The 26,862-nt window shown below is 40.4% G+C and overlaps 1 protein-coding gene across 2 annotated transcripts in view; it reads right to left on the bottom strand.

Moving 5' to 3' along the window:
- The window catches only part of LOC109485422 (leucine-rich repeat-containing protein C10orf11 homolog), a 76,946-nt gene extending 52,723 nt beyond the window's left edge, over positions 1 to 24,223 (bottom strand). For both annotated transcript variants that reach the window (XM_019789025.1, XM_019789026.1), the window contains exons 1-3: positions 24,129 to 24,223; positions 21,192 to 21,284; positions 20,363 to 20,463 (exon numbers count right to left, since the gene is read on the bottom strand). In XM_019789025.1, coding sequence (XP_019644584.1) covers positions 20,363 to 20,463; positions 21,192 to 21,284; positions 24,129 to 24,206 — 272 coding nt within the window. In that variant the 5' untranslated portion in view covers positions 24,207 to 24,223. The remainder of the gene's footprint in view (positions 1 to 20,362; positions 20,464 to 21,191; positions 21,285 to 24,128) is intronic.
- Positions 24,224 to 26,862: the final 2,639 nt, after the last annotated feature.

The raw sequence follows: 26,862 nt of genomic DNA, 5'->3' as shown, positions 1-26,862 counted from the left end.
GTTTTGTTTTTGGAATTGCAACTTTTATACTGTATTGTTTTGTTGTTAACATGTTGTAATGTTTTCATCTTTGCGAGTTCAATTTGTAAAGGTGTTGATACACTATCCTGTGACAAACCCAGATGAGGGGGGGGGGATACAAATGTTTGGAATTGTGTTCTCACCATAAATAAAGGTGCCACCTACATTGACTACATGTACATATAGCGACAAGAAGCAGCACTCCAGTCAGAAGTGTCTGACAGGCACCAAAACGTAAGCAGGTAAGAGACTGGAATGTGTAAAAAAACCTGTAGCATCCTGTAGACATACTTGTTTTCATGAATTTTAATAAATAAATTAATAAGTGCATACAGGATTGTGTATTTGGCATTTTCCTTAAGTCTTTCTGACCCTAGAACTGGGCCTGTCAACCTGTGAAATTTTTGCATTCCACGTTAAGTTTGACCAGCAAGTTTAAAAGTTTCTTCACACTTTCCACTCATTTGGGGGTTAACTGGTTTCTCAAATCAAATTGAAGCAAGGGAACAACACAAAGAGTCAAAGGGTTTTTAAAACTCTAAAGAAGACAGGAAAGTTTAGGAGAGATTGACAGATACATCTAAGTTCTAGCTTTTTGTAAATGAGTTGGTGACAGAAATGAATTCAGTAATGGGATAGCCTTGCTGTGTATACTACTTCCTATGAACTGTTCAATCAGAAACATAGCCACAGTCAGCAACAACTACCCAATCTTACTTTCGAGAAAGAACAAAAAGAAACTAGCATGTCATTTCCTATCTTTGATGATGGCTTCGCTATATACGACTGAACGATATTAGGACTTTTGCATCGGCAGTCATGGTCTCTACAATTAAGGTAAGGGTGGACCAATGAAGCAAAATTGCCAGTCAAAGATGTGAATGACTTTCCGTGTAATCAGGAGTTTCCAACCGTTGATTGCCCTTGACACGGATGCACCCTCCCAAATGACATGGAATTTACGACTATGGACGGAAGAAAAATCAAAGTCCCTCACAAAGGGAGTCGTTTTTTCTCGTCTTTTCTATCAAAATGGCACAACTCAAGTTCACCCGAGCCGTACATACGTCTGGATCGCGGCAGCCTAGAGGAATCCGTCTGGCTTCTTTTAATCAGGCAACCTTAACACCAAATGGCAAGCGGGCACTCATGATTTGTGCCGCACCAAATCCGCATGTCTTCTCAATCCCAGAAGTGCCGCATCATCAGGGGAACGACCCGCGATGAGCAATCCCTCAGGTGGCAATCACTCAAGATCGATCTCCGCCTTAGATTTATGTGAAATCAGTCTGTCAATGCCGATAAGACGGGCGGGGAGGCACTGAGAGAGGAGGGTCATGGACAATAATGTGGCTCGACAGGGAATAACTGTGCTCACTTGATGGCGTAACGATTCCCTAACTTCCAGCTTAAATGTGGGGGGGTTCAACCTCAATCGAAACTGACACGCTATCTGTCAACGCTTTCCCAGGGTTTTAAGATGCAAAATGATAGGGATGATTCGCTGATGAGGGTAGAACGGCCGGACGGCCGAGCCTTTATAGAACTGTTTGGTACGGCGTCGCGGGGAATCAGATCTGACAAACCATCTGTCAGGGCCGCTCAAAGTCGGATTCCGGAAACACCGCGAAGAAAACGGACCCGACAGATCCCAAATAAGAGACAATTGGGTGGCTTGTTAAGATATAGATTGTAGGCCGAGTGGAGTGTTCAGCAATTCAGGGCCTGAAATAACGGAGAAGGTACATAATAATTGGGGATAAAAAACGATAAAGGAACTTGTGTCGAGATTGGCTACGGCTTCGGGTCTGGTGGGGCGAAAACAGAGGTGAAAGGAAAGGTAATGTACGTCAGTTACTCGTAAATAGATTAACTACCAGTCCGTTACCCTAACTACGGACTACATGTATGTTACTGTCAAGGGTATGATTTTGAGGGGATACAAAACAAACATTTTCATGATTTTCATCGTAACATAGTATATTAAGGATATCATAAATTGGTAATTACAATTTTCTATTGCACTATATTAGTAGATAAGCAAGTAAGTAAGTAGAGGGTTTAGTTGTACTTAAAACATTGCATTCTGCTTTCTTTCTACACTCAAAAATGTGTCCAGGACAAATCATTTATTTTCATATTTTCTTAATATAATAATACTCTTAGTATTTTAAAAGCATGTTGTTTTATTTATATATTACTTAATCTATGCTTTTTAATCTTTAAGGGATGCACATTGTATTAGCTACCTTCATTCTCCATCAAAAAATTATAAATGCTAAATCTTAAATACATATTTCTTTTTTTATCGTGTAGTAATAGTATGGATAAAAAATATGTATCAATGAATGTTAAATCTTGTATCCAGTCCCCACAATATTAAAGTAAGGACAAGGTTTCACTGTAAACACATGTATTTGACAAATGCTTTTGAAAAAGTTGTTGAAGCACCGACGCAGGGACGTTTATCCTCATGTACTTTTTATAACCTATCCGTTATGTGCGACAGTATATGTCGGGGTCAAATATTGAGTCCTCCGTCCTAGGTACCACCATATTTCAATCTTTGCAAAGAAAAGCTTCCCGTAGGGGAGGCCTGGCTATATTGAATTGAAGCTTTCACCACGAGAGCCCTCGCCCCGAACACGCATTACTCAAAGTCGGACAGACAAACTCTGGCCAACATCTGAGGAACGAGATTTCAACCAGGATTGATCGTGTTCGTCCCGTTTCCCCCGTTAAGCCCGCTACAGCGTCTTGTAATTCGTGGATTACTTGACTAGTTCGGCAGGAATCGTATCTGACGTACGACTTGTCAACGATGCTCAACATCCCACCTTCTAAGGAGCAAGAGATGAACGATATTATAAATCATGCATATATCAAAGAAGGGGCAGTCGGGGGCTACATAGAGCGGGGATTACTAGGCAAAACTGGCAAGTTGATAAGGAATTGTGGACGACGCGTAGTTTGTCACTGCCATCCCGAGTTCACTTCAAATGGCCATCATTGGAACAGAGCATCTACGCTGCACACGGGTACTTGATAATGTCACAGCACAGGATGGGGCTACAATCCCGCAGACAGGCAAGAAGGGTCTGGAAGAGGTTTCTGAGACTCTGGAACACTTATTAGAGACCGGAATGGAGAGTCTTTAAGAAATTAAAGTGCTTCTTCTTCAAATATGATGCTAGATTGGAATATCAACAAGTTAAAGGGAGACAATCTGGCAGTCAAGCAGCAAAGGGTCTGGAAGGGGTTTCTAGAACTCTGGAACACTTAGAGACCAGAATGGAGAGTCTTTAGGAAATTAAAGTGCTTCTTCTTCAAAAATGATGCTAGATTGGAATATCGACATAAAAACAGTCTTAATAAGTTAATGGGAGACAATCTGGCAGTCAAGCACTGAAGCAGCAAAGGGTCTGGAAGGGGTTTCTAAGACTCTGGAACACTGACTGCTGTAGAAACTTACATACTTAAAGTCACACTAATTCTTTTGGTTCTTTAAAAATGATGCTAGATAGGAATACCAACATATAAACAGAGTCTTGGGAAACAGACTCGGAGTCAAGCAGCAAAGGGTCTGGAAGGGGGTTCTAGGAATCTGGAACACTTGGAGTGCGGTAGTAGGAATAGAGGCTTACGAAAGTTTTTCCATCCATCAATACAGTGATTAAAAGTTCAAAATTCATTGAATATTAACCCAGCCTTTTGTGGACTAATGGCTCCTACATGTATTTTTGCATTTGGGGCTATAATAGGATGCCTAGACCTGTTTTTGTTTTTTTTTCGCTCTGTCGCTTCATATTTTTTCTGAAAAAATCAGAGAACCAACAAATTAAATTGGTGTGGCCTTACCAACTCCATGATTGATGGTGGGTGCAGTTAGAACTGGTAGAACAGCCTACAGTGGAATGCACTCTACTGTTTACTGGTGACCTGCGTTTTCTGACATGTATTGTCTGCATGGATAATACGATCATGACTGGGGGGCATGTAGACATCTAACTTTGACATCAAAGAAAAGATTTATGTGTCCTTAAAATTACGGGTCAGATAAAAAACACGACAATTGACAGGACTAGACTTTCTGCAATGTCTGTCAAAAGAGTATCAGTATTGAAAACTTACTTAAGACCACACCAATTTAATTTCTTGGTTAACGGATTTTTCTAGAAAAATAATGGAGCGGGCGGGCGAAAAAAAAATAAATATAAAAATAGGCCTAGGCCTAGGCATCGTATTATGGCCCAAAATGGTACGATAGAAGCCATGAAGTCAACACACCAGGCTGGTTCAAAATTTAATGAATGAATCTTTGAATGAAACCACTGCATTGAAAGATGGAATAACTGCAGCAACTAGGAAGAAAAGGACTGTTTTCAACTGCTCAGGGCAAAATATGAGCATTTTGCAGTTGATTCCGGATTTTTATTTTTATTTTCAAATCAGAAAAAAATGAAGCAGCGAATCCGTTATCCAAGAAATTAAATTGGTGTGGCCTTAGCTGATTGTAATTGACATAACTACATGTAGTATTACCTGGCTATCTGCATATTACCTGGCTGGCATATTTACAATAAATACATTTGTATGCACGGTTCTCCTGTTACATTCGAAATTCTAATGCCCTGCCTTGGAAAAGTCAGCACAAGCCAGTTCTGGCAGGCAATTTGTATATCTATATTTTATTTTTGCATGTCTGTATTTTTTCCTGAGCTGATGTCATCCAGTGATGTCAGCTCAGGAAAAAGCACAGAAAATGTAAAAATAAAACACAGAGATGCAAATAGAGATGCCCGAAGTGGGCAATTGGCAAGCTTGCTAGAGTCTCCAAAAATTCACTTTTAGAAGGCCGTACAAGCTCAATTTCTCAGTCATCATGATTGGAACAAACTTCAAGTGACTATATTGTATGTATACTTCCAATATTTGTATGTATTTTATGGACTTTTTTTGGTGTCATTTGTGAAAACAATGAACATAAAAGTACCCTGATCAAGAATTACAGTACACACAATTCTAACAGACTAGGCTTAAATCTGCAACTGTTGTTGTGAGCTGAAGACAAGTTTGCTGACTGGTCTAGAGGGAGTGTGTGGGATCTGGGTGCAAATGAAGCCACCTGGCACTGTCATGTGTAATCCCCCCTACCACAACTCCCCTTCATCACCTGCAAATCCATCACTATCCCTCCAGATTGATGAGCGCTTGATTAAGCAAGTTTTTAATGAAGGAGTAATTAATCACCCGGCTCAATCTATCATTGTTTAAAGGACCATATATTAGTGTAGGGTTGAACAGGTAGGTGATTACGGATGGATCCCGGGAGGCCACAAGTCAATCAACATTCATCTTGGGAAGCTGGGATCTGATGGGGCAGAACTGAGGTGGGAACTCTGTTGCCTGTCTTATCCTGGCTGGGGGAACACTGGGAGCACGGTGCACTCAATTTGTGGTGCCACCATAAACTAGCAGAATGTAAACAAACATGGCGACAGCCGTATTTCCAGCTTTTAAACATATGTACTGAAGGATGGGGCAGAACTGAGGTGGGAACTCTGTTGCCTGTCTTAGCCTGGCTGGGGGAACTGGGAGAACAGCGCACTCAATTTGTGGTGCCACCACAAAATAGCAGAATGTAAACAAATGTGGGTGATAGCTGTGTTTCCAGCTTTTAAACACAGTACTAGTACTCAAGGATGGGGCAGAACTGAGGTGGGAACTCTGTTGCCTGTCTTAGCCTGGCTGGGGGAACACTGGGAGCACAGTGCACTCAATTTGTGGTGTCACCACAAACTAGCAGAATGTAAACAAACATGTATTTCCAACTTTTAAACATACATGTACTGAAGGATGGGGCAGAACTGAGGTGGGAACTCTGTTGCCTGTCTTAGCCTGGCTGGGGGAACTGGGAGCACAGTGCACTCAGTTTGTGGTGCCACCATAAACTAGCAGAAAGTAAACAATCATGGCTGACAGCCGTGTTTTCAGGTTTAAAAAAAAACTTGTATAGCATCATATTTTGGCATCTCCCCTTCCTGAATTTCACTTATTTGCAATAAAGTAGGGTTACTTTGTAAAGAAATGACCAGATAATTGACTTTTTGTATCATGCAAATACTGTAATTACATAATGCAGCTTTAACTGAAGCTTGGTACTCATTTTCACCTGAGTAAACTGTCTTTTCGAACTTCCAAGGACACAACACTGAGGCCTGTGACTTCAGACTCTGACTCCAAAAACCCTAACCACTATCTACCACCTTGCCACCTTGCTTACAGGGATCTAATAAGAAAGGGACAATCAAACGAAGACGATGATTCTTCATCAACGCAGACGGGAAGTGTCAATTTCTAGCAGTTCGTCAATTTCTAGCGATTGACGAAGTCATTAGCATGAAATTGAGTTCCCGCAGTAACAGCAATAACACAGGTGTGTTCACAGGGCACATCGGGGAAAAAAAAACTTTGCAATTTTATACTTCCCCACATTAGCAGTGCACATTAGCAACAGAATTTCATACCCTTAAGGTGCTTAGGCCACACCGATTTAATTTGTTGGTTATCAGATTTGCCTCTTCATTTTTTTCTGATTTGCAAAAAAAATTCTGGTTCTGAATCAACTAAAAATGCTCATATTCAGCCCCCAACAGTTGAAGAAAGTCTTTTTCTTTCTAGTTCCTACAGTTTTTCCATCTATCAATGCAGTTTTTTGAGTAAAAGTTCAAAATTCATTGTTTGAATATTAATCCAGCCTTTTGTGTTGACTTCTAGGCTCCCATCGTAGCATTTGGGGCTATAATAGAATGCCTAGACCTGTTGTTTTTTTTCGCCCTGTCGCTTCAGATTTTTTCTGAAAAATCTGAGAAACAACAAACTAAATTGGTGTGGCCTTAGCAGTGCACATTAGCAACAGAATGTCATACTTTCAGAAACAAGCCCCAAGATGGGTCCTTTTTTTTGGGAGGTAGCCTAAAAATCAGTCCAGGATTTTACCAGTAAAAAAAATGAAATGTTCGTTTTCCATCACAATTTTTGTTTACTTTTGCTCCATGTATATTGACATACATTTGGAATAGTGTTGTTTCACTTTAGTACGTAGATAAGTTACTAGAATATTGACTTTGAAAAAACTGGTATTCATGCCCTAAAACTGCATTGAGCAACTTTGAAACATTTTGAAATACTTGAAATATTTTCTCTTTGTCCTCTCCGTAGGCGTTTTTTTTCTTTGAATTAGATGTTAATGATGCATTTCTAATTGTGACAGATTTGCATAATGTTATTATGGTAATTGGTCACCTATCATAATGTCATTTCCAGAAAAGGTCACGTACAGGATAAATTGCCGAGGCTGAATGGCTATAATAGTGATTGATTAGAATCAATACTAGCATAATACACGTAGGAGGAGCCACATGGTATCAAAGGGGCAATATGTAACATTGTTGCACTAAAAATTGAAATATCGTAATTGGGAAAAAAATTAATGTGATTGTAATTTACTTCCACTTTTCAACATATTGGAGCAGCTATCTCACATTTCTTATATTTATGGTTGGCGACTTGGCGCTTAAACAACCCACATGAGATTGTACTAAAATGTAAACAAAAATGACTGACAACTTTTAAACACACTCATATTCATATTTTAGCACCTCCACTTCCTGAATGGCACTTTTATAGAGTTTACATTGGTCTAGCCGCAGGTTGATTCAACTTACTTTGAGTACTTTGAAAAGGAATTACCAGAAAATTTCCTTTTTTTAACGTCCAAATGTTACATAATGGAGCAGTTTTCAACTTTATTTTTATTTTGTTGGAAACATGTAGGTTATCTATGGGTAATATTATGAGTAAAAGACTTTATGCACTATCAAAAAGTCAAGACTGGCGTACAATACAAAGAAAAGAACTATCTCGCACTTGCCTCCAAGACATAGTAACAATATAGTATATTACATAATTTTTTAACAATTTTTAATAATTACATAAGATTACAAAAATATGCTTATTCCGTAAAGTGTAACTGAAATTACTGACACCTTACAACTTGTCAGTGAATAAAAGTACAATGTATGTAAAGGCATATATAAATATTTCAATATTTCAGCAGGGAAAAACTACAAGCTGTGTCGTTAATTAGTGATATAAACTGTACCTCTAAGGTAATTAACACCATTTTACCTTGGAAAAGTTACCAAGTCCACAAGACAAAATGACTTTAATCCAATGCTGAATTTAAATACTGGACAACGTACATACATACATATCTTTGGTTAGATTTTAAAGGTATGAAAATGATATTACCAAAAATGAGACACTGCGAAATCTTATCTTCATAACTCCACTTAAAACCAGCCAAATGTTGCACAAAGTATGATCCAATATTTCAATATCAACAATAGACTGCGCATCTAACTGTTGATAATGAAATATCAGGCAACATTGCTTGTCTAATTTTGACAAATGATCGCCAACACATCCACCCTGCATGAGGCATATCAATTCTCTTCACCCATTCATGTAGTGAAATATAATCAGAGCCAAGTTACAGACAGAATATTCCATTCACAGCGCATCAATACAGCCTGCTGCGGCAGACTCCAAGGGTTACAGTCCTCAACTAATTTTGACAAATGAAGGGAGAGCCTGCCCCATTTTTCAAACAGGATAGGTACATATTATCTCATTTGCGTTCCCCTTATAACGAGGACATGTGGTAATATTGCAGGCATTAAACACTGTCACCAATGACGAACGGAAATTTCCAATCATAAGCGCCAACTAGAAAGTTTCTGTGAATTGATTACTAGTTCTGGAGTCTATCTGCGGGTCAGAAATCGGGGTTCAAGCCAGCTCGAATTTTTTTTTTCCGTCAGGGGGTGATTGCTGACAATGTAGGGGGGTCCGGGGTAGCCTCCATAGCAGGCTTATAGAACTGGGGGTTTGGTGGTCTTCGGCTGCTTTCTGATCAGCCCAGTTCGGGGCCAGCTATGTTGTCTATATGCAATCAGAAATTAGCACATAAAAGCTCCCAAAGACCCTGAAGACCCCAAAACGCCCCAAAAAGTTTTTTGCATGCTATGGAGGCTACGTCCAGGGGCAAATTTTGAATTTTCAAGCCTTTAAAAATGCAATTTACCACATTTTAAGAGGCAAATCATAGGGTTGAGAGTGGTTGTTGGTGGTCCTTTGGATGTTTTTCTTATATTTTTACCAAAGATTTTTGTCGGTTTTGTCCAACAAGGTTAACATGGTTGTGGGGTTGTTACGCGACTCGGAATCAAGAGGTCCCGGGTTCGAGTCCTGACATGCCACCGATCTTGTGCCCTTGGGAAAGGCACTTTACACGACTTTCCCCACTAGACTCAGGTGAAAATGAGTATTGTATTGTCCCCTGTGTTGGTGGCGGCTTTAATATAAGTTTAAAAAACTTGAGTGTGCCGTCACCATGTCTTGTGATTAGATGTTGGAATGTTAAAAAAAAACAAGGTTAAACAGATGGGTTTAAAAATTATTCCGTCACACGTCACAAAGTTTCTGGAATTGACAGACAGTGGTCGAAATACTTTTTTTCAGCGCTCTGCAATATTGCAGAAGAGCCAAAATTTTGTTCTGCAATTTGGAAATACTTTCTGCAAATACACAAGCCTCTATACTACAATCTTGCAAGTTTATAAGCATGAACTATTGATTGATATGCAAATTAGTGAAGACAAATATTTGGAAGTCCAAAAGGAAACAAAAGATAGACAAGTCAAGACAAGGTTGATGTAAATTAGTGAAGAAGCTCCTGTTGTTTCAAAACAGGAGCTTTAAAAGTGTTGTCTGTCCTTGGGGCCAAGAGCACCAAATCCCAAGTGCCAATTTTTCCTGCTGCAAAATTGCAGATTGTATAAATTTTTCTTCTGCAATCTTGAAAATCTATCTGCAGATTGCAGACTGCAGACAGGTATTTCGAACACTGACAGAAAACGGGTGCTGGCTAGAACACGGACACACGCAAGTAGTGCTGCGTACCGGTTCACTGGACTTGGATCTGGACTTGTAAGAATGTTTAGGTTCAAGTCCAAAAAAACCTAAAAGTCAAGAACCGAGTCCGGACTTATTACCAAAATTTGCCCAAACAACACTGCAAGGTTGCCAACATGCAATTTTGTATATGCCATGGGTTTAGGTCCGGACTTGTACAAGTCTGGAACTAAACCTACACCTCTGGACTTGAATCCGGACCTGAACCTAAATGTGGGTTTAGGTTTAGGTACATGTACACAGCACTACACACGAGCAATACAAGTTAGAGGGGAGGGGGGTACGGTGGACAGGGGTTGATAAAATGGTACCGGTCGGCCGCTGACAAGCACAAATCAGCTGCTTTCTGGATGGCCTTTCAAGTTGAAAACGTACACGATGCGATCTATACTGAAACACGCAAGCTCCTGACAGTACCCATTCCTCACTGTCACAGCTAACCAAGCCGTGATGGCTCCACTTTCCTGGCACTGGGCATCCATTAAAAATATCTTTGGGAAGGGGGTGGGGGGTAACAAATACAAGACGACTAAATCACAAATGAGGATGCATGGAACACAGTGAAGGAAAAATTGCAAATTTGTAAATTTTGCAGGTTTTCTTTTCTGAGAAGTTAGTTTTTCTGGGAAATTAAGTTTGAAAATGGGTATTATACACTTCTTTTCCTATCATGAAAGCTCACCTGTGTTGGTAGTTACATGTTTAAACTTTAGGCAACTTTAGGAGTTGGCCTAATACTAACCCTGGCAACAGTCTGGCACCCAGGCTAATTATAAAGAGCTAGTCTGTATACTTGCCCTGGCAACAGTTTGGCACCCAGGCTAAGGAGCAGGCCTGTATAATGGCCCTGGCAACAGTCTGGCACCCAGGCTAAGGAGCAAGTCTGTACAATTGCTCTGTCAGTGTCAAGTCTGGCAACCAGGCTAAAGACCAGGCCTGTATATTGACCCTTGCAACAGTCTGGCACCCAGGCTAAGGAGCAGGCCTGTATATAGGCCCTGGCAACAGTCTGGCACCCAGGCTAAGGAGCAGGCCTGTATATTGACCCTGGCAACAGTCTGGCATCCAGGCTAAGGAGCTAGTCTGTATACTTGCCCAGTGGCAACAATCTGGCACCAAATGTAGGCTAAGGAGTAGGCCTATCAACAGTCTGGTACCCAGGCTAAGCAGAAGTAGGGGGTCTTAACCCTCTGGAACAATATAAAGCTTAGTATAATGTCATCTCTTTCCATATCTTTACACACCAATTTTTGCCCATCATAGATAACAGACTGGGTGAAATTTTGGTCTATCAAGAGCAGAAAAATTCAGTCAAATAACAGACAGACACTGGCTAGAACACTGCAAACGACATACATGTACAAATGTATGTGACAGGAAGCTTGGTGTCACATAAAAACTACATCTTCTATTCGTGGCCTAACTACTATTGAGCACAAGACTTGGTGCCCCTGAGAGATGTATTGCCTCATTTGTGAGGTAGCAGCAACCTGTGCAATATGTATTGTTGAACAGGGAGAAAAATCAAGCTGCTCATTCTTCAAGATTAGCACTGACAGAGGAGATGCCAGCCTTCATAAATAGCCCATGTCAATACAACACCAACAATCATTTCTGACGAGGGCCACACCAATTCAATTTTTTGGTCAACAGATTCACCCGCTTCATTTTTTTCTGATTTGCAAAAAAAAAAATTCAGAATCAACTGCAAAATGCTCATATTTTGCCCTGAACAGTTGAAAACAGTCCTTTTCTTCCTAGTTGTTACAGTTATTCCTTCTTTCAATGCAGTGGTATCATTAAAAGTTCAAAATTCATTGTTTAAATTTTGAACCAGCCCGGTGTGTTGGCTTCATGGCTCCTATCATACCATTTGGGCATACTAGGATGCCTAGGCCTGTTTTTATTACTCCGTGAAGGAGGTCAGGACCTCCGGACGGAGTGTTGTAATCGGCTGATTTTTCATGTTCGCAGTCAAAACACTGGGTTCTCTTTGTGTAATCGGCACGCAATTTTATACGCCGTCTGCGGGCATGCCCGTGTTGATGCACGAATGTGTATTTTTGCCGTTGCTGCTTTCGCGGTCAATGTAATATCGCAGACGCACCCCTACAATTACGAGGCGAATTGGAATGGTCCAGAAAAACGCGTTGTTTGGAATAGCAGTGGGGTTCAAAAAAGTTCATGCAGATACGGGGTGGTTTTTATAAGTGGTTCCAGATGTTTTTGCCCATGGTTAAGAGATGCCAAGTTTTTTGGAAGATGTTCGCAGCCAAAACGCATTCTTCCGTACGTCGCATTTCTGTGTAATTTCGCATGTGGTGTTGCATTATGTCCGGGATGATGCACGTCTTTTTATTTTTACCGTAGCTGTTTTGATATTGGAGTAAATGCTTATTTTCGAAACATCCCCATTTCTTTGAAATGGTTTCGTCCGTTTATGCAACTGTTACTGCGCTAATGACGACCAGTCGCGCTGTCCTGATACACCGCGAATGTGCGAGTGTTCCCTGTAGACAGTCCCGGGAGTCATTTTTTTGCACATTCCAGGAGCCAAACCAAAATACGTTCATGAACCGAGTCCAAAAAACCGAAACGTGAAAATCGGATGATCGGACCTGATGTACATTTCTCTTTCTATAGATTGTACACACAATACACACATCTTTAGATAATCTGGCCATGGCAGGTTAAAAAAAAAGTAACCCTGAATCATACTAGATTAGCGTAAATGCATGTTAATGCGTTCAAAACAAGAAAAAAATTGTTTCCGGGTATTAATCTCTTGAATCACGGCGCTGAATATTGACGCAAAAATATTTCGGGCATCGCGCGCCCTTCCCGCGTCACGTGTAGGCATCTCGCATCTCTGATTGGTTGTTGCGTCTTAAGATGACTGAGCCGACGCGCGTTTAAACAATTTTTCTTTGTTCGATTCATCACACTTCACAGAGAATTGTCGCCAATGGCTACTTCTTTTTGTTGCAATATATAATACTTCACGGAGAATTGTCGCCTATGGCTTCTTGTTTCTATTTTATTTTTTTCGCCCGCCCGCTCCATTATTTTTCTAGAAAAATCCGTTAACCAAGAAATTAAATTGGTGAGGCCTAGGCAAGTCAGCAAAGCTGTTTGGAACAAGCTTCCTTTGAGACAAATAAAACAGCTACAAACATTGCAATTATACAAATGTACATGATGAAATTAAGAGCTGACCAATGAGAGATCGACAAATAAATTGGTGGTTGTAGCAACTACTAAGTACCTGACACCAAAAAACAGTTACTCAAGCAACTGGATATGATTTTGGAAACGGTCAGATGTTTTAGGCAGCATCCACTAGCTTTTGTCAGTGACACTGGAAAATTTTGTTTTTTTACTTATTTTTTCTCACTTATTCACTCACACATTTCTCTCTAATATTCAACTTATGTACAGGTCTAACCAATACCATATAGTGACAATCTTGAATCGATCCCCCTAGCAACTTTCTTTGAAACTGCAGTTACCAAGCAAGTCGGTCCCTAGGCATAACAACTACATATAACATGTAGTCAGGGGAATACTTTAGTTCACTTAATGTTCACAGTAGCAAATGTTTGCAGTCTGAGAAAAATGGACATGATCACAGAACTATGTTCAGAGGTGGCAGGTGTAGAAAAAAAAAGAAAGTTGGCAAATTAATTGTTTAACGGTAAAGACAACTTCACGGTACAGAAGTGACTGCAAAAACCGCGACCATAAAAGCACCGCAAAAAAAATCGTGAATCACAGTACCAGCTCCAATCCCTGTCCTCTTTCATCGGATCGCAGCAAATTGTAGACAGCACTTTCAGTGTCGACATCTCGGCAGCCAAAAAAGCTATATAGCCAGTGACATTGTACTTTTCGCAAATGTCGCTCTGGCAATTCTACCCCAAAGTACGGGACCTGACTCCTAACATTGACCTTGTACTCAAAGTCTTTTCTGCCACCATCTTCATTAGATTTTGGGGACACTCTGGCCAGGTGATTTAGCCTAGAGTTGCAGAGTTCGTAATCCCACAAGGTGATTTAGCCAGCCTTAGTAGGAACGGGACTCGAACCCCTGACCCTTTCGATAAAGCACCGGTCCCTGCCACAGTCCGGCGCACTCAGCCGGCATTACACTTTCTGGGTGATTTAGAAGCGAGCCGGTAGGTTGGTAATCCGGTCATCAATCCTTGGGCACCCCGAGCACGAACTTTCCCCGTCCCCGTCGTAATTCACTTTGGCCTCATCACTTGAAATGACTGTAATCAGAATGATAAACCCTCCCTGGAAAATCTACCCCTTGGAGGACAATGTAAAGTAGCCTGTTCGGACTACTTGGCCATTTCCTTGACTGGTCCATATTTTAGAAGGTGGCTGTTATTGGTAATGCAGCTTACTGTAATATTTCATCGCCGAGACTGTCTAAATGTCAGATCTCCCAGTGAAAGGATTCCAGCCCAAATGGACCGACCTGTAGCGGAGAAATCTCCCACCCCGGGGTTATGATAAGTTTACTTCTCGGACCGCGCTGTCGGGAAAATAACCGCGGGACGGGCGCCCCTTTCTGTACTTCTACGTCTTCTTAATGGCACCGAATCTCTCCTTATAAGAAGTGAGTAATGTTATCCTCAAGAAAACGTCTTCCCCACTTGAGAAAGCGTTCCATCAAGGACAGCTTTTTGCCAGCCATGCCAGGCTGGTTTATGTCACGACAGTTGCCAGCAATATCTTCTTACTGGGTTTAATTCCCGCTCATTAGCGCTACACACTTTTAACTAAGGCGGGTGAAAAATTACGCTTTTACGTCGAAAATCCCCATCGAATCTTATGAGAACGCAAGCTGTTTGTGTATTTCCTAAATCGCGTGCATTTGGGAAGGGATAGCATCACTAGTTTTCACTCTTTCATTTCATTTACCTATCCCTTCTATGAGATAAGGGACACTTTAAACAAGAGACCATCTGAAACGTCTTTGTCTTCTACAATTAAGTGCTTTCTTCACCCCGTTTTCCTTCCGATATAGCGTAATCCGCGTAGACGGATGTATTAAAACTTCTCCCCCCTCTTCCTGGATGACTAATTGACAAATGTAAATTCCCTCCGATCGTTATCGTTATTGCAATTTCACATAATCTCCAAATGCGCGAAATTGGAAATCCAAATACTTGGTTGGTTCATTTTCCGTGTTTATGTGATTCCTCTATCATCCGTCATCATTACGTCCCAACCCCAAACGCGGGCATGCTCGCTATCTCCGTAACTAATTAAAGCTTGTTCGTTGGTATGATTTATATCGCCCGCCAGCTTTCCAAATAATCTGCTCCACTCACAAATTACACTTATAGCAATAATAGTCGATAAGCTCTGCGTACACTGACAGCAGTCTTTCCCCTAATCTTCTCCGGCACACTGCTTCAGACATCGCGGCATCGAAGGGGTTAAGATCCCCGATACAATCCCAACATCTCTCTTTGTACGCGAACATCATTCCACCTCCGATTTCCTCGTCCCAGGAAATGGTGTTTTGTGGCAGACGCCGAGGATCTTTTTGTGCCCCGGAACATCTCAATTTTTCAAAAGCCGGCCGCCGAGGCATCCGGGCGGGTCAGGGAGAGTTCTTAGGTACGCGACTAATGACAGGAGGGTAGAAAGGTGGCGGGAAAGGTTGCGGAGGGAAGACCCGGCTAGCTATCAGACCTCCCGATCTGACAGCACTTTGAAGAAAGTATTGACTGCCCTGGGATGACTAATTGCTCCTGCAGTACCCATATTGATGACTTCTTTTTAAGTGTGTAATTGAACTTTTTGTCAGGAACGTGGTCCGGCATCAATACATGATCCATGGGTCCTCCCCGGGCAATTTTTCTATTCTTCTTCTTTTTGGTTCTTCGAGTGCCCTCTGTGACATATTGGGAGGGTCATAATCTTTTCCCTGACAGCGGAGGCTATGCAAAATGAAATAGCAGAAGGCATAAAACTCCTCTGGGGCTGGGGGTCAGAGATTTATTGGCAGTGGGTACAAGGAGGTCTTGTGCTAAATAGAATTGCAATGTCAGGAGGTGTCATTTTTTACAACCCTGTATACAACCGCGATCTCTCGAAGGACGGTGGACAATGGGAACGTAGGATGATCAGGACACCATTTGGTAACATGGCTCGATTGAAACCTTAAAACCTGTCACAACTTTCAAAAAAGTTTCTCACTTATGCTACAAAAGAAGGAGACTTCAAAGTTAAAAGGGCAGTGAACTGACACTTGAAACACTAGTGTGCTAAAGCCTTATTGCTATGGTGGCAAGATACACTTATGGATGAGCTACAACTTTGCACACAGTGCATGAGGCCACACCAATTTAATTTCTTGGTTAACGGATTCGCCCGCTTCATTTTTTTCTGATTTGCAAATAAAAATAAAAATTCAGAATCAACTGCAAAATGCTCATATTTTGCCCTGAACAGTTGAAAACAGTCCTTTTCTTACTACTTGTTACAGTCATTCCATCTTTCAATGCAGTGGTAATGGTATCGTTAAAAGTTCATTGTTTAAATTTTGAACCAGCCTGGTGTGTTGACTTCATGGCTCCTATTGTACCATTTTGGGCCATAATACGATGCCTAGGCCTGTTTTTATTTTTTATTTTTTCGCCCGCCCACTCCATTATTTTTGTAGAAAAATCTGTTAACCAAGAAATTAAATTGGTGTGGCCTTATGGATGAGCTAGAACTTTGCACACAGTGCATGAAGTGCTACTACATTTTGCTCCGCATTAAAACTTCTAGCAGAAGTCAATCTAAACAAACAAAGGTAAAATCAAAGAGACAATGCATGATGTAACATACATCTATAAAACTATCATTTGCAAATACTGTACTTCACTTTATGTTCGTGGAAGCCTGAGAAAAAATGGACATCATCAAAGAACAATATGTTCACAGTGGCAGGGAGAGTGGCAGAGAAAAAAAGAAAGCAAATTATTTAATCTAAAAGTACCACGAAAAAAATTAAGTAGATATCAGTAATTGACACTGACCACTATCTGTTACTAGTGTTAGGGTTCCAATTCTTAAATCACTGATCATTTTGTAAGATGAAGAAAATATGAAAAAATATAATTAAAAAGGTTTTGGACATGAAACAATTACACACGTCATCATCATTAATTACTATATTCCGGCCAATTTCCAGCAATAGAATAAGCCATTATCAGTCCATTAACAAAGCTTTATACAAATTAGATAAATTTGTCATTTCAACATTCACATAGATACAGAATCAACTAGGATAACCTGACAACATAATGAAAAATTTGACTCTCACGGGAATTCATCCAGCCCTCTTTTAACGTAACCCTGGAGATTTCTGTGTTGGAGTATGAGTGATTGCTACTACACATGATAAGAAAAAGCCAGCAGAGCTGCCATTTGTATACTTCTATGTGGGCCCATTTCCTACCAGGTCAGGCCGCTACCCCATACAGTGTAAGTGTAACTGAACTACCTGTTACCTCCGTATAGAGGACATCTCTTCGCATCAATCGTACGGTAATCCCGGGCCCCGCTAATGTACTTTGCCCGCGTCTCCCGGAGTCATGCTGCGAACAGGAGGTCTGGCGAGATGTGGTTCCCAGATAAGTTTGAAAAATGGGCGCGATGGTGTGGCGGAGGGACGTGTGGAGTGGCTACCTTGTGTGCAAGTAGTAGTGTACAAAATACTTTTTTGAGCCAGGTTGCCCAGTGGGCAACCTACAGCAAAAATTAGGTTGCCCATCAGAAATTTAGATTGCCCCACCTATAAGTTACTACTTTCCTCAAATCAAGTAATGTTACATACATAAGCCTTTGACAATATTTCTAACAGCCTTTAGTTAACTGATACTATCATACTAGTAATAGCCATTAATACCTAAAATTAAAAAGCGTCTGCCAGATACAGTGGTGCAAGCCAATTGGGCATGATTTTGGGGGAGGGGGGGGTTCTTAAAATTCAGGTAGCACACTGGGCTACCTAGGTCCAAAAATAGGTTGCCCCAAGTAAAATTTGGTTGCCCGGGGCAACTGGGCAACCAGGTATTTTGCACGTTGGCGTTTCAGGTGGAGTTTAAGGGCAGTTTTTAAGACTTGGAAAGCCAAGTTTTCTAAGTCAATATTCTAGTCACTTTGATAAATTCCAAGTGGCTACAACGGATTACGGCGAATACGCTCTACGCAAAATGCGCCAACTAATGCTCTACGTTGAATTAGAGCGGTCTCTCTTGGCTCTACGTAGAATTAAAATGGCCAATTACGCTCTACGGAAAAGGGCATGCGGGCCTCCATGTAATTGTGACCATGAGGTAACTAAAATAGCAGTAGAGAACTTAGCAAGGGGAAAAGTACATATCGTGCCTGGGACAAAAGAATGTGAACACATCAAAGCACACATTATAACCAAGTTGACGGTACTGGCTATTTAGGTAACATGTGTGTATGTATACCAGTCATTAATCACAGTGTGACAAACTGTAAGGTACACACTGCTTGTAAGGCCTACGAAAATTAATATTGTGTTTCCGGTTTCAGTCCTGAAAAAAATAGTGTCGGTAGGTAGGGATTTTTTTTTTTTTTACATTTCAGCTAAAATGGTCCACTTAAGTTTAACAATGCATAGGGATTATTTTAAAGACCCGCTTCATTTTTTTTTGTTTTGTAAAAAAAAAATTCAGGATCAACTGCAAAATGCTCATATTTTGCCCTGAACAGTTGAAAACAGTCCTTTTCTTCCTAGTTGTTACAGTTATTCCATCTTTCAATGCAGTGGTATCATTAAAAGTTCAAAATTCATTGTTTAAGTTTTGAACCAGCCTGGTGTGTTGACTTCATGGCCCCTATCGTACCATTTTGGGCCATAATAGGATGCCTAGGCCTGTTTTTATTTTTATTTTTTTCACCCACCCGCTCCATTTTTTTTTTCTAGAAAAATCTGTTAACCAAGAAATTAAATTGTTGTGGCCTAATACCCTGTATCCGCAGCACATGTTATGCAAACAAAAGTGATTGATTGATTGGCCGATAGTATCTATAGAACGTTAAAAGAAGAAAGGTTATTAAGTTTGATTTAATCTCTCGTAAAAGTATGATGTCAACAAAGGAGAGGACAGAAGCCTGCTACAAGGGATTTTTCGGCAGAGATCTTACAAAAAACAATACAACAGTTTTAAAAAACGACAAGGATATGGCCTTAGGACCAGGTAGCCTTCCCAGTTCAACATTTGTCCAGGCAAGTGAATACTTACCTTTGCCATGAAGGTTATGTTTTGGGGAGCCTTTGTGTGTGTATGTGTGTGTGTGCGTCTGTCAGTCCGTCTGTGAACACAATAACTCGAGAAGGCTTGCACGGATTGTCCTGATATTTGGTACATGGGTAGGTCTTGACGAGATTAAGGACTTGATAGGATTTTAGACCTAAAAATGATAGGATTTTGCCCCCCCCCCCCCGCGGATTGTTATGGTGATGCAGTCGTTATCTCATGATCTGGACAAGTTAGGGACATGAATTTTGGACGGTAGATAGCTCCTAAACTCAGAAAGAAACAACATAGATTCATAGAATCTTGTTCAGAGAAAATGTATTGTAACAGACAGAAGTGTTCAATGTACATCATATACTCCATTTACGTCCATATTCCTGTATTCATAATTTTTAAAGTAGTATTATTGTATTGATTGCTTTGTCATTGTTGCCATAGAATATACCCTATACAACTGTTGAGGAATAATAAAGTTCATTCATTCATTTATTCATCCATTCAACATAACTGACATTATAAATTGACCTTCTTGCACTTTTTGAAAGAAGAGAAAGAAGAAACAAAGCAAAACAGTATGCGCGAACGGTGTACAAAATACTTTTTTGTGGGCAACCTATGGCAAAAATTAGGTTGCCCATCAGAATTTTAGGTTGCTCCACCTATAAGTTACTACTTTCCTTGAATTAAGTAATGTTACATACATAAGCCTTTGACAATATTTCTAACAGCCTTTAGTTAACTGATACTAGTAGTAATAGCCATTAATACGGTTACCTACAATTAAAAAGGATCTGCCGGATACAGTGGTGCAAGCCAAGTGGGCATGATTTGGGGGGGGGGGGATTCTTAAATTAAGGTAGCACACTGGGCTACCTAGGTTCAAAAATAGGTTGCCCCAAGTAAAATTTGGTTGCCTGGGGCAACTGGGCATCCAGGTATTTTGTACGCTGCCACCGAAGGAAAACATACATCATCAACATCAGTAAACATAACTATAGACCTACCGAATCTGGTTGAAACTCAGGTCCAGTCTCTTCACAATCTGGCCATACTCCTGCCCAAGGAATTCTGGGATTGACTCACACTCATGACCAAGATATGACAGCTAAAAAAGGGGAAAGATATGATAATAATCAGGGTGATGTGAGTTATGAAGTCCTTTGTTTTATAAACTGGTGACCAATTTCATAATAATCAGGAGGATGAGATTTTATTTTAAAAATTAAGCTTTAGTTATTACTGACTAGAAATTTGTTAAAAGCTTTTAGAATAGAATACATAGAAATTATTAGAATACATAGAATGGAAACCTGGTGATCTAATATCTGTATCTGTATCTGTTTTGGCGTAATACACCAGCTTCTGTATCTGTATAGCCAGTATAACCGCCTTTCGGTGTAACAGTAACCGATCGACTTGTTACACCTTACCCTTGATCTTCTAACTCTAGACATTGTTCAAAGCTATCTAATGACAATGTTCCTACTGTACTTGGTGACAGTGAGTTCCACTATGCGATAGTTTTTGGAAAGAATGAATTCTTGAACACCTCAATCCTTGGTTGATAACTCTGGTACTTGAAGGCATGGCTATTTCTTGTTCTCTTCTGGGCTGGTATTAGGTACTTAGTAGTTGGGATGTCCACCAGTTTATTAGTCATTTTGTACATCATGCATAGTCTGGACATTTTTCTTCTGTCTTCCAGTGAGGCCCACTGTAGGTTTCTTTTTATTTCCGTGACACTAGCACCTCTTTCATAGTTGTTCATACAGAAACTTTCCTATGATATGTCTATGCCAATATGTTTGCGTAGCGAGAAACAAATATAACTACCTGTGTTCCCTCTAAGATTGGACCAGAGTCGCCATTTTCTTCAGCATCGACTGTAGGCAGCTGTCTGTCCAGTACCTCCTCTCCCGTTTCCACCTGAAAAAAAACAAGAAATCAGGCATTTCAAAGTAACTTCTGGGAAGTATTGGATAGCCTGGGTGCCAGGCTGTTTCCTGGGCCTACACAGGTCACTTCCTGCAGAATAAGAAAAACAAAAAATCAGACATTTCAAACTTCTGGGAAGTATTGAATAGCCTAGGTGCCAGACTATTTCCAGGGCCTACACAGGTCAGTACCTATGAATGTAGGGGCCTACAATATAATGTTATGGGTCTGGCATCCAGGCTAAGTCTTGGAGGGTTCATCATGCAATCCTCTGCTTCCTGAATTCCCTCCCATTCCTACCGGCACCTGGCCAGAGCCATTTCCTGTGTCTGACCTTATGACCTTCTGTTATTTTGACCTCTTGTCATTCAAAATACAGCTCAGGCATTGATATAAACATTCATTATTTCAAATACGACCTCCTGTCTCCCTGTACCTGTTTTTGAGACAGCGGATGCTCCGATACTGGCCATGGTTGGCTCTGCCTCACCCAAACTCCAACGCAAACAGAACAGTCATTATTACTGTCTGTCTGGTTTAAAACATCTCCTACACTTGGCCTCTCGGAGCAAGATGTCATGTCACTGTTTGTTTTGGGAGGGGAGGACGCGTTGGAAGCACTTCTACTGATGCGTCCAGTCTTTCTTGAACACGTAAGGTTATAACTGGTCACTGGTCCATCTTGTTTGGTGAATTGTGGCGCTTGGTGGCAGCCGTCGGTGTGGTAAAAGAGAGACTGAAGCTTTTTCTTTAGTTCCTTTGCAGCTTCCAGCTTCTCCACCTTCCTGTAACACCCCTTACACAGCCACTTTGAGGACACACGTCGCTCGTTGATGGCTACCTCAAGAACGGCTTGTAGACGGAGGTGAAGCTTGCGCCCGGCGGTGGAATCAGTGTGATGAAAGATGTCGTAGAAGCTGTTTCTCTCCCGTGTGTCTGTCGCGGTCTTTCCGCAAACCACGCAGTGAATAGACTTGTCTGAATCTTCGCCACCCAGCTTTCCGCCTGCCATGGTCATCTTGGAAATACCGCTGCACTGGCATCATGTAAAGGACCTTGAAGGCAACTAGCTGAGCTACATTTGTACTACCACCCTTGGCATACATTCCTAAACAGGGCTCGAAATACTAGAGTTTCTGTATACTGGTGCAGGTGTAAGAAACAGGAGGAGCCAGTAGAAACAGATAAAAAAAAACACTGGTCCCGGGCCGGGCTTCGAACCCACGACCAAACCCGGGCACCAGTCCACACGCGGACACACAAACCGCTTGGCTGAAAAGGTCTAGACCCATCAGCCGGGTCAGTTGGTAGTGCCTATAAACCCCCCCCCCCACTGTTACACAGGTAACATTGAAAATTACCTGCACAAATTTTACCTGCGCCACTCACACTTTGAAGAAAGTAATGGATCATACTAAAAATTGTTCAGGAACCATTGTCATTATTTCTTTTAGACTTCTTAGGTTGCAATGTAGAAAATAAAAATTCACATACACCCAGATGGACCAGTGCAGGTTAGCTGCAGGTAGACATCAGAAATACCTGCACAGCCCCAATTTTACCTGCACTAACCTGCATATGCTCATTACATGGACCAGTGCAGGTTAGGTGCAGGTAGACATCAGAAATACCTGCACAGCTCCAATTTTACCTGCACTGAGCCACATATGCACCAAGTATTTCGAGCCCTACTTAAATAATTACGGAAGTCAGAGCATCAATAAAGCTGAATTGCAGTTGAAGTAGAGCCAAGTATAACATATAAGATCAACCAGTCTTTCACCTTCAACTTGTTTTATACTTCTGTGTTGCAAAATGACTGAAATTTCAAAGTACAAATCACACAATATTGCATCAGAAAGCATAACAAAGTACTGAAAAAAGTACTCTACTGAAAGATAAAGTGAGATATGTCAATGAAGGTTAGACATCCAGGTACTAGTAATAAGATATGTCAAAAAACAGTAACTCAATAGTCATGCAAAGTTCTGGATATGATTTTGGAAACAGTCATTTGAACATTTCAGGCAGCATCCACTACCTTTCGTTAGTGACGCTGAAATATTAAGCGAGATATCAACATTTTTATTAATCGTTAAATCGAGGGAATGTACTATGCTTGGGTATCAAGAGTGAATGGAAAATAAGTTAACAACACACTGGTTCTAGAGTTGCAAGGAGAAGAATTAGGGTTTCATAGGATGTGAAACAAGAATACAAAGTTCCTTCTGAAAAATGCAAGTCATAATCACAAGGAACTAACAGTTACCTCTATTTTCTTGACACTATAAAATTCATAGAAGTCTTCTATAGATGGAATTCTCAACCTTCTTCTTCTTCTTCCGTTAATGTCCATCGGCCGAATTGTCGGCCATTATTGACAACCCCTTAAATTAATCTTACTACATTACTAGTTTAGAGCTCCCCAACCAGGCCTATACTTGTACATTTGTACCTATGATAGTATAAGATATCAGATATGTCAAAATAATATTTGTCAAACTGTCAGCTAACGTTATATAAAATTGGAAATTATGGATGTAGCCCACTAGCAAAGTAGCCAGTCGAATATTTATGATAAAGATCTGTAGTAGATCTAGTGACAATATCGAGTCCCTGTATAAACCGTGACCTACGAACAACCCATCATTTTGTTTAAACAGTTTCGTGGTAAAAATCATTTGGATTTTTCACAGCTTGCATCAAAATAGTTTCGCCCCCCACCCACCCCTACAGTTTAGTAAAAAATACCACACTTGTCAACATGCCAGTGCCGGGCGTATGCCCTCATATCAAGTCAACAACACCCTAGTATCGTTTGAGTTGGATTTTTACCTCGTATCCTACTGCGACGCCTTCAAATTCTCCGATGTTTTTCGTGATTTTCGTTTCTTCAATATTTTCGTCCGCCATTTTGGGTCATGTGACACTATGAGAGTATTCCAATAAAATGTGCAGGGGTGACAAGTATGTTGCACAAAACACCTTGAATATTCGCAATAAACTCAGCTATATGAAAAGTTTTCTCCTAAACCAATTATATAATAGATATGCTAAATTATGTTTTTCAAAATCAACAGTTTACCTTTGGATTCCTTAGTTTTGTTTCGGAGTTAAAAGGTCATTGACCTACATATTTAGGCGGGAGTTTGATAAGCCCAAATGACGTCATGCATTTGCTATGCTATCTTGTGATCAGCGAAATGTCATGAGACAACTTTCTATTGTGAAAAAAACAAACATTAACCTTCGATTAGTTTTGATTTTTACATTCATAAAGCTTTGAAAACAACTCCTAAGACAGTTATCAAGTTAATACATGTTCAGTTTATGCAAATATTGACAAGTTTTCCTGTGTCACGTTTTGCACTACGGTCTTTAGCGATGAAATGTCGTAACGTTACAGTGTAACTACTTAAACTAGTTTTCTGAACAATTTCAATTTGTCGTCGTTTGATACATCTATCATTACATAGAAATTTTTAGAATTATAATATCATGAAGGGGCGCGCATTATGTAACTTAATATTTATTGTTACCCAGAAAGAGAAACACTGCATAAGTTTATCCCTCAACATCGATGATGTAACGTTAGTTTTCTTTTTCCAAATCATGAATACGAAAACACTGCACAGTAAGTTTGAATGCAGTTTCAAATATCTTCCCAAAGATATTTTCTTAGACTAGACAAGGCTTCAGAGCTTTAGAGCAGAGCCATCTTTTAAAGCACTGGGGGTAAATATGTTCCAACTCTTTTAGTGCGTTTAGATTCAGAATTGGGACTCCCGGTAGAATTTTAAAAGTTAAAGAATGAATGAATAAAACAATTTCTACATGTATTTTGCAACCTAGTGACATTGCTCAACTATATCAACAGGTACGTCGGTGAAGGTTAGACATCCAGGTAATAAGATACGCCAAAAACAGTAACTCACGCAACTGGAATACATCTATCATTAGATAGAATTATATTTAGCGTTACAAGGTAAGAAAACACTGCATAAGTTTATTCAATTCCATAATCAAATCCAGTTACTTTAGTAAGTGTTTCGGCGTATAGCAACAGGTGTTCCTCGATTAGTTCAAAGTTTAAAAATTATATTTACAGTACAGTTTATGTCACTGAATAACTCCCACCGTGAAACACGTACTTATGAACGTAACGTCCTTGGTCTGTCGTGAAAAAGGAGGTCGGCTGGAAACAAGGGCACCAGACAACTCAACTTGTCTCAAGGACGTTTTAGTACGCTTGTTCATAGATCTGTGTCAAACCCGGCCGGCATGCAAGATAATCTAACGAACAATACAAAAAATGGCATTCAATGTTAAATTTAATGAAAAAGTTTATTGCAAGTTCGTGCCCGGAGGCTAATTGCAAATTACAAAACATACAAGAACAATGGAATATGATAAAGGTAGCTGTCTAGAACTATAACTATGTCTAAAACTATGTCTGAAGGGTTTGACTTCTCTTCTGTAAACCATGGAAAACGTAATAATAGTCCCAATAAATTTCACACGCGTCTGTTGAATGACCAGACCTCGTTATAGTTAGGTTGTTTGAAGCAATGAATGAAGCCGTGTTCTTTCCAACAATGTAGTGTCAAAGGTTACCTTTGTACCGACAAGGAGGGATGACGTCACATCAAAATGAGGTCACTGTCCGTTTCACAACGTACAGGCAGTCCCGTGCTAATTAGCCTCTACCAGGCTTCGGTAAGAGAAGGGACTGGAAAGAGAATAAATTGGCCCAATAGACAGATTATGCCAGGGGAGATCAGGGGAGTTGGTCCGGCAAACTGTTCACTTAGCTCGGACCAACTCTCCTGGCATGTCATCGGTGATATAACGTCCTTGGTCTAATTTCTTCTCTTTGCAGCCGCTTCCAGAAGCCTGTTAAAGGCTATATGTCACCCAGGTGTCAGCACAGAGTGTGACAGGGTTTTGAATGATCGTGGTGTTCAATCTTTGATAAAGGGCCCCAATTATGTGATAAAGCATGCCACATTACTTTGGTCTTTTGCACCGTTTTGCTAATTTCGTCAACTCCGACAGTCTGCTGCTGGGATGAGATAATGAATAATGAAATGAAATGAAATGATCTTTATTGCATATCCTTGCCCAGACGGGCTAAATGCATACATGCTTTGTCACAGTATAAAATACATGTGGTGCATACATACATAATGTATGTTTGAGTTCTATACTAGGATTCTAAGTACTACATAATTCTTAAAGTTACTGTTTGTCTATTTTAGGTTGCTCCCTTGAATTAGACCATGGAGCTAATATACATGTTGCTATCTATTTTATTCATCTCCTTATTGTGAATGAATGAATGAAGACCTTCATTGTACATTTTGCCCCACTGGGCTAAAGACAGGTCACATATTGACAAAGTACATCATCAATGTTGATAATAAAACGGCTATAGTACACAAGTACGTTCAACTTCCTCTCGCTTTCTGGTAATCTTATAAATGTAGTTGGCTGTATGAGTAGTTAAAGCTGGTTTGTTAAAGACTACAAGGAATATAAATTTCTCTATACTATTCAAATACTTAAATTG

Source organism: Branchiostoma belcheri, unplaced genomic scaffold (assembly GCF_001625305.1).
Source record: "Branchiostoma belcheri isolate BF01 breed outbred unplaced genomic scaffold, Haploidv18h27 scaffold75, whole genome shotgun sequence".
In the NCBI taxonomy this organism is placed as follows: Eukaryota; Metazoa; Chordata; class Leptocardii; order Amphioxiformes; family Branchiostomatidae; genus Branchiostoma; species Branchiostoma belcheri.
Note: the sequence above shows the minus strand (reverse complement) of the source record. Positions and strands in the feature narration are given on the sequence as shown.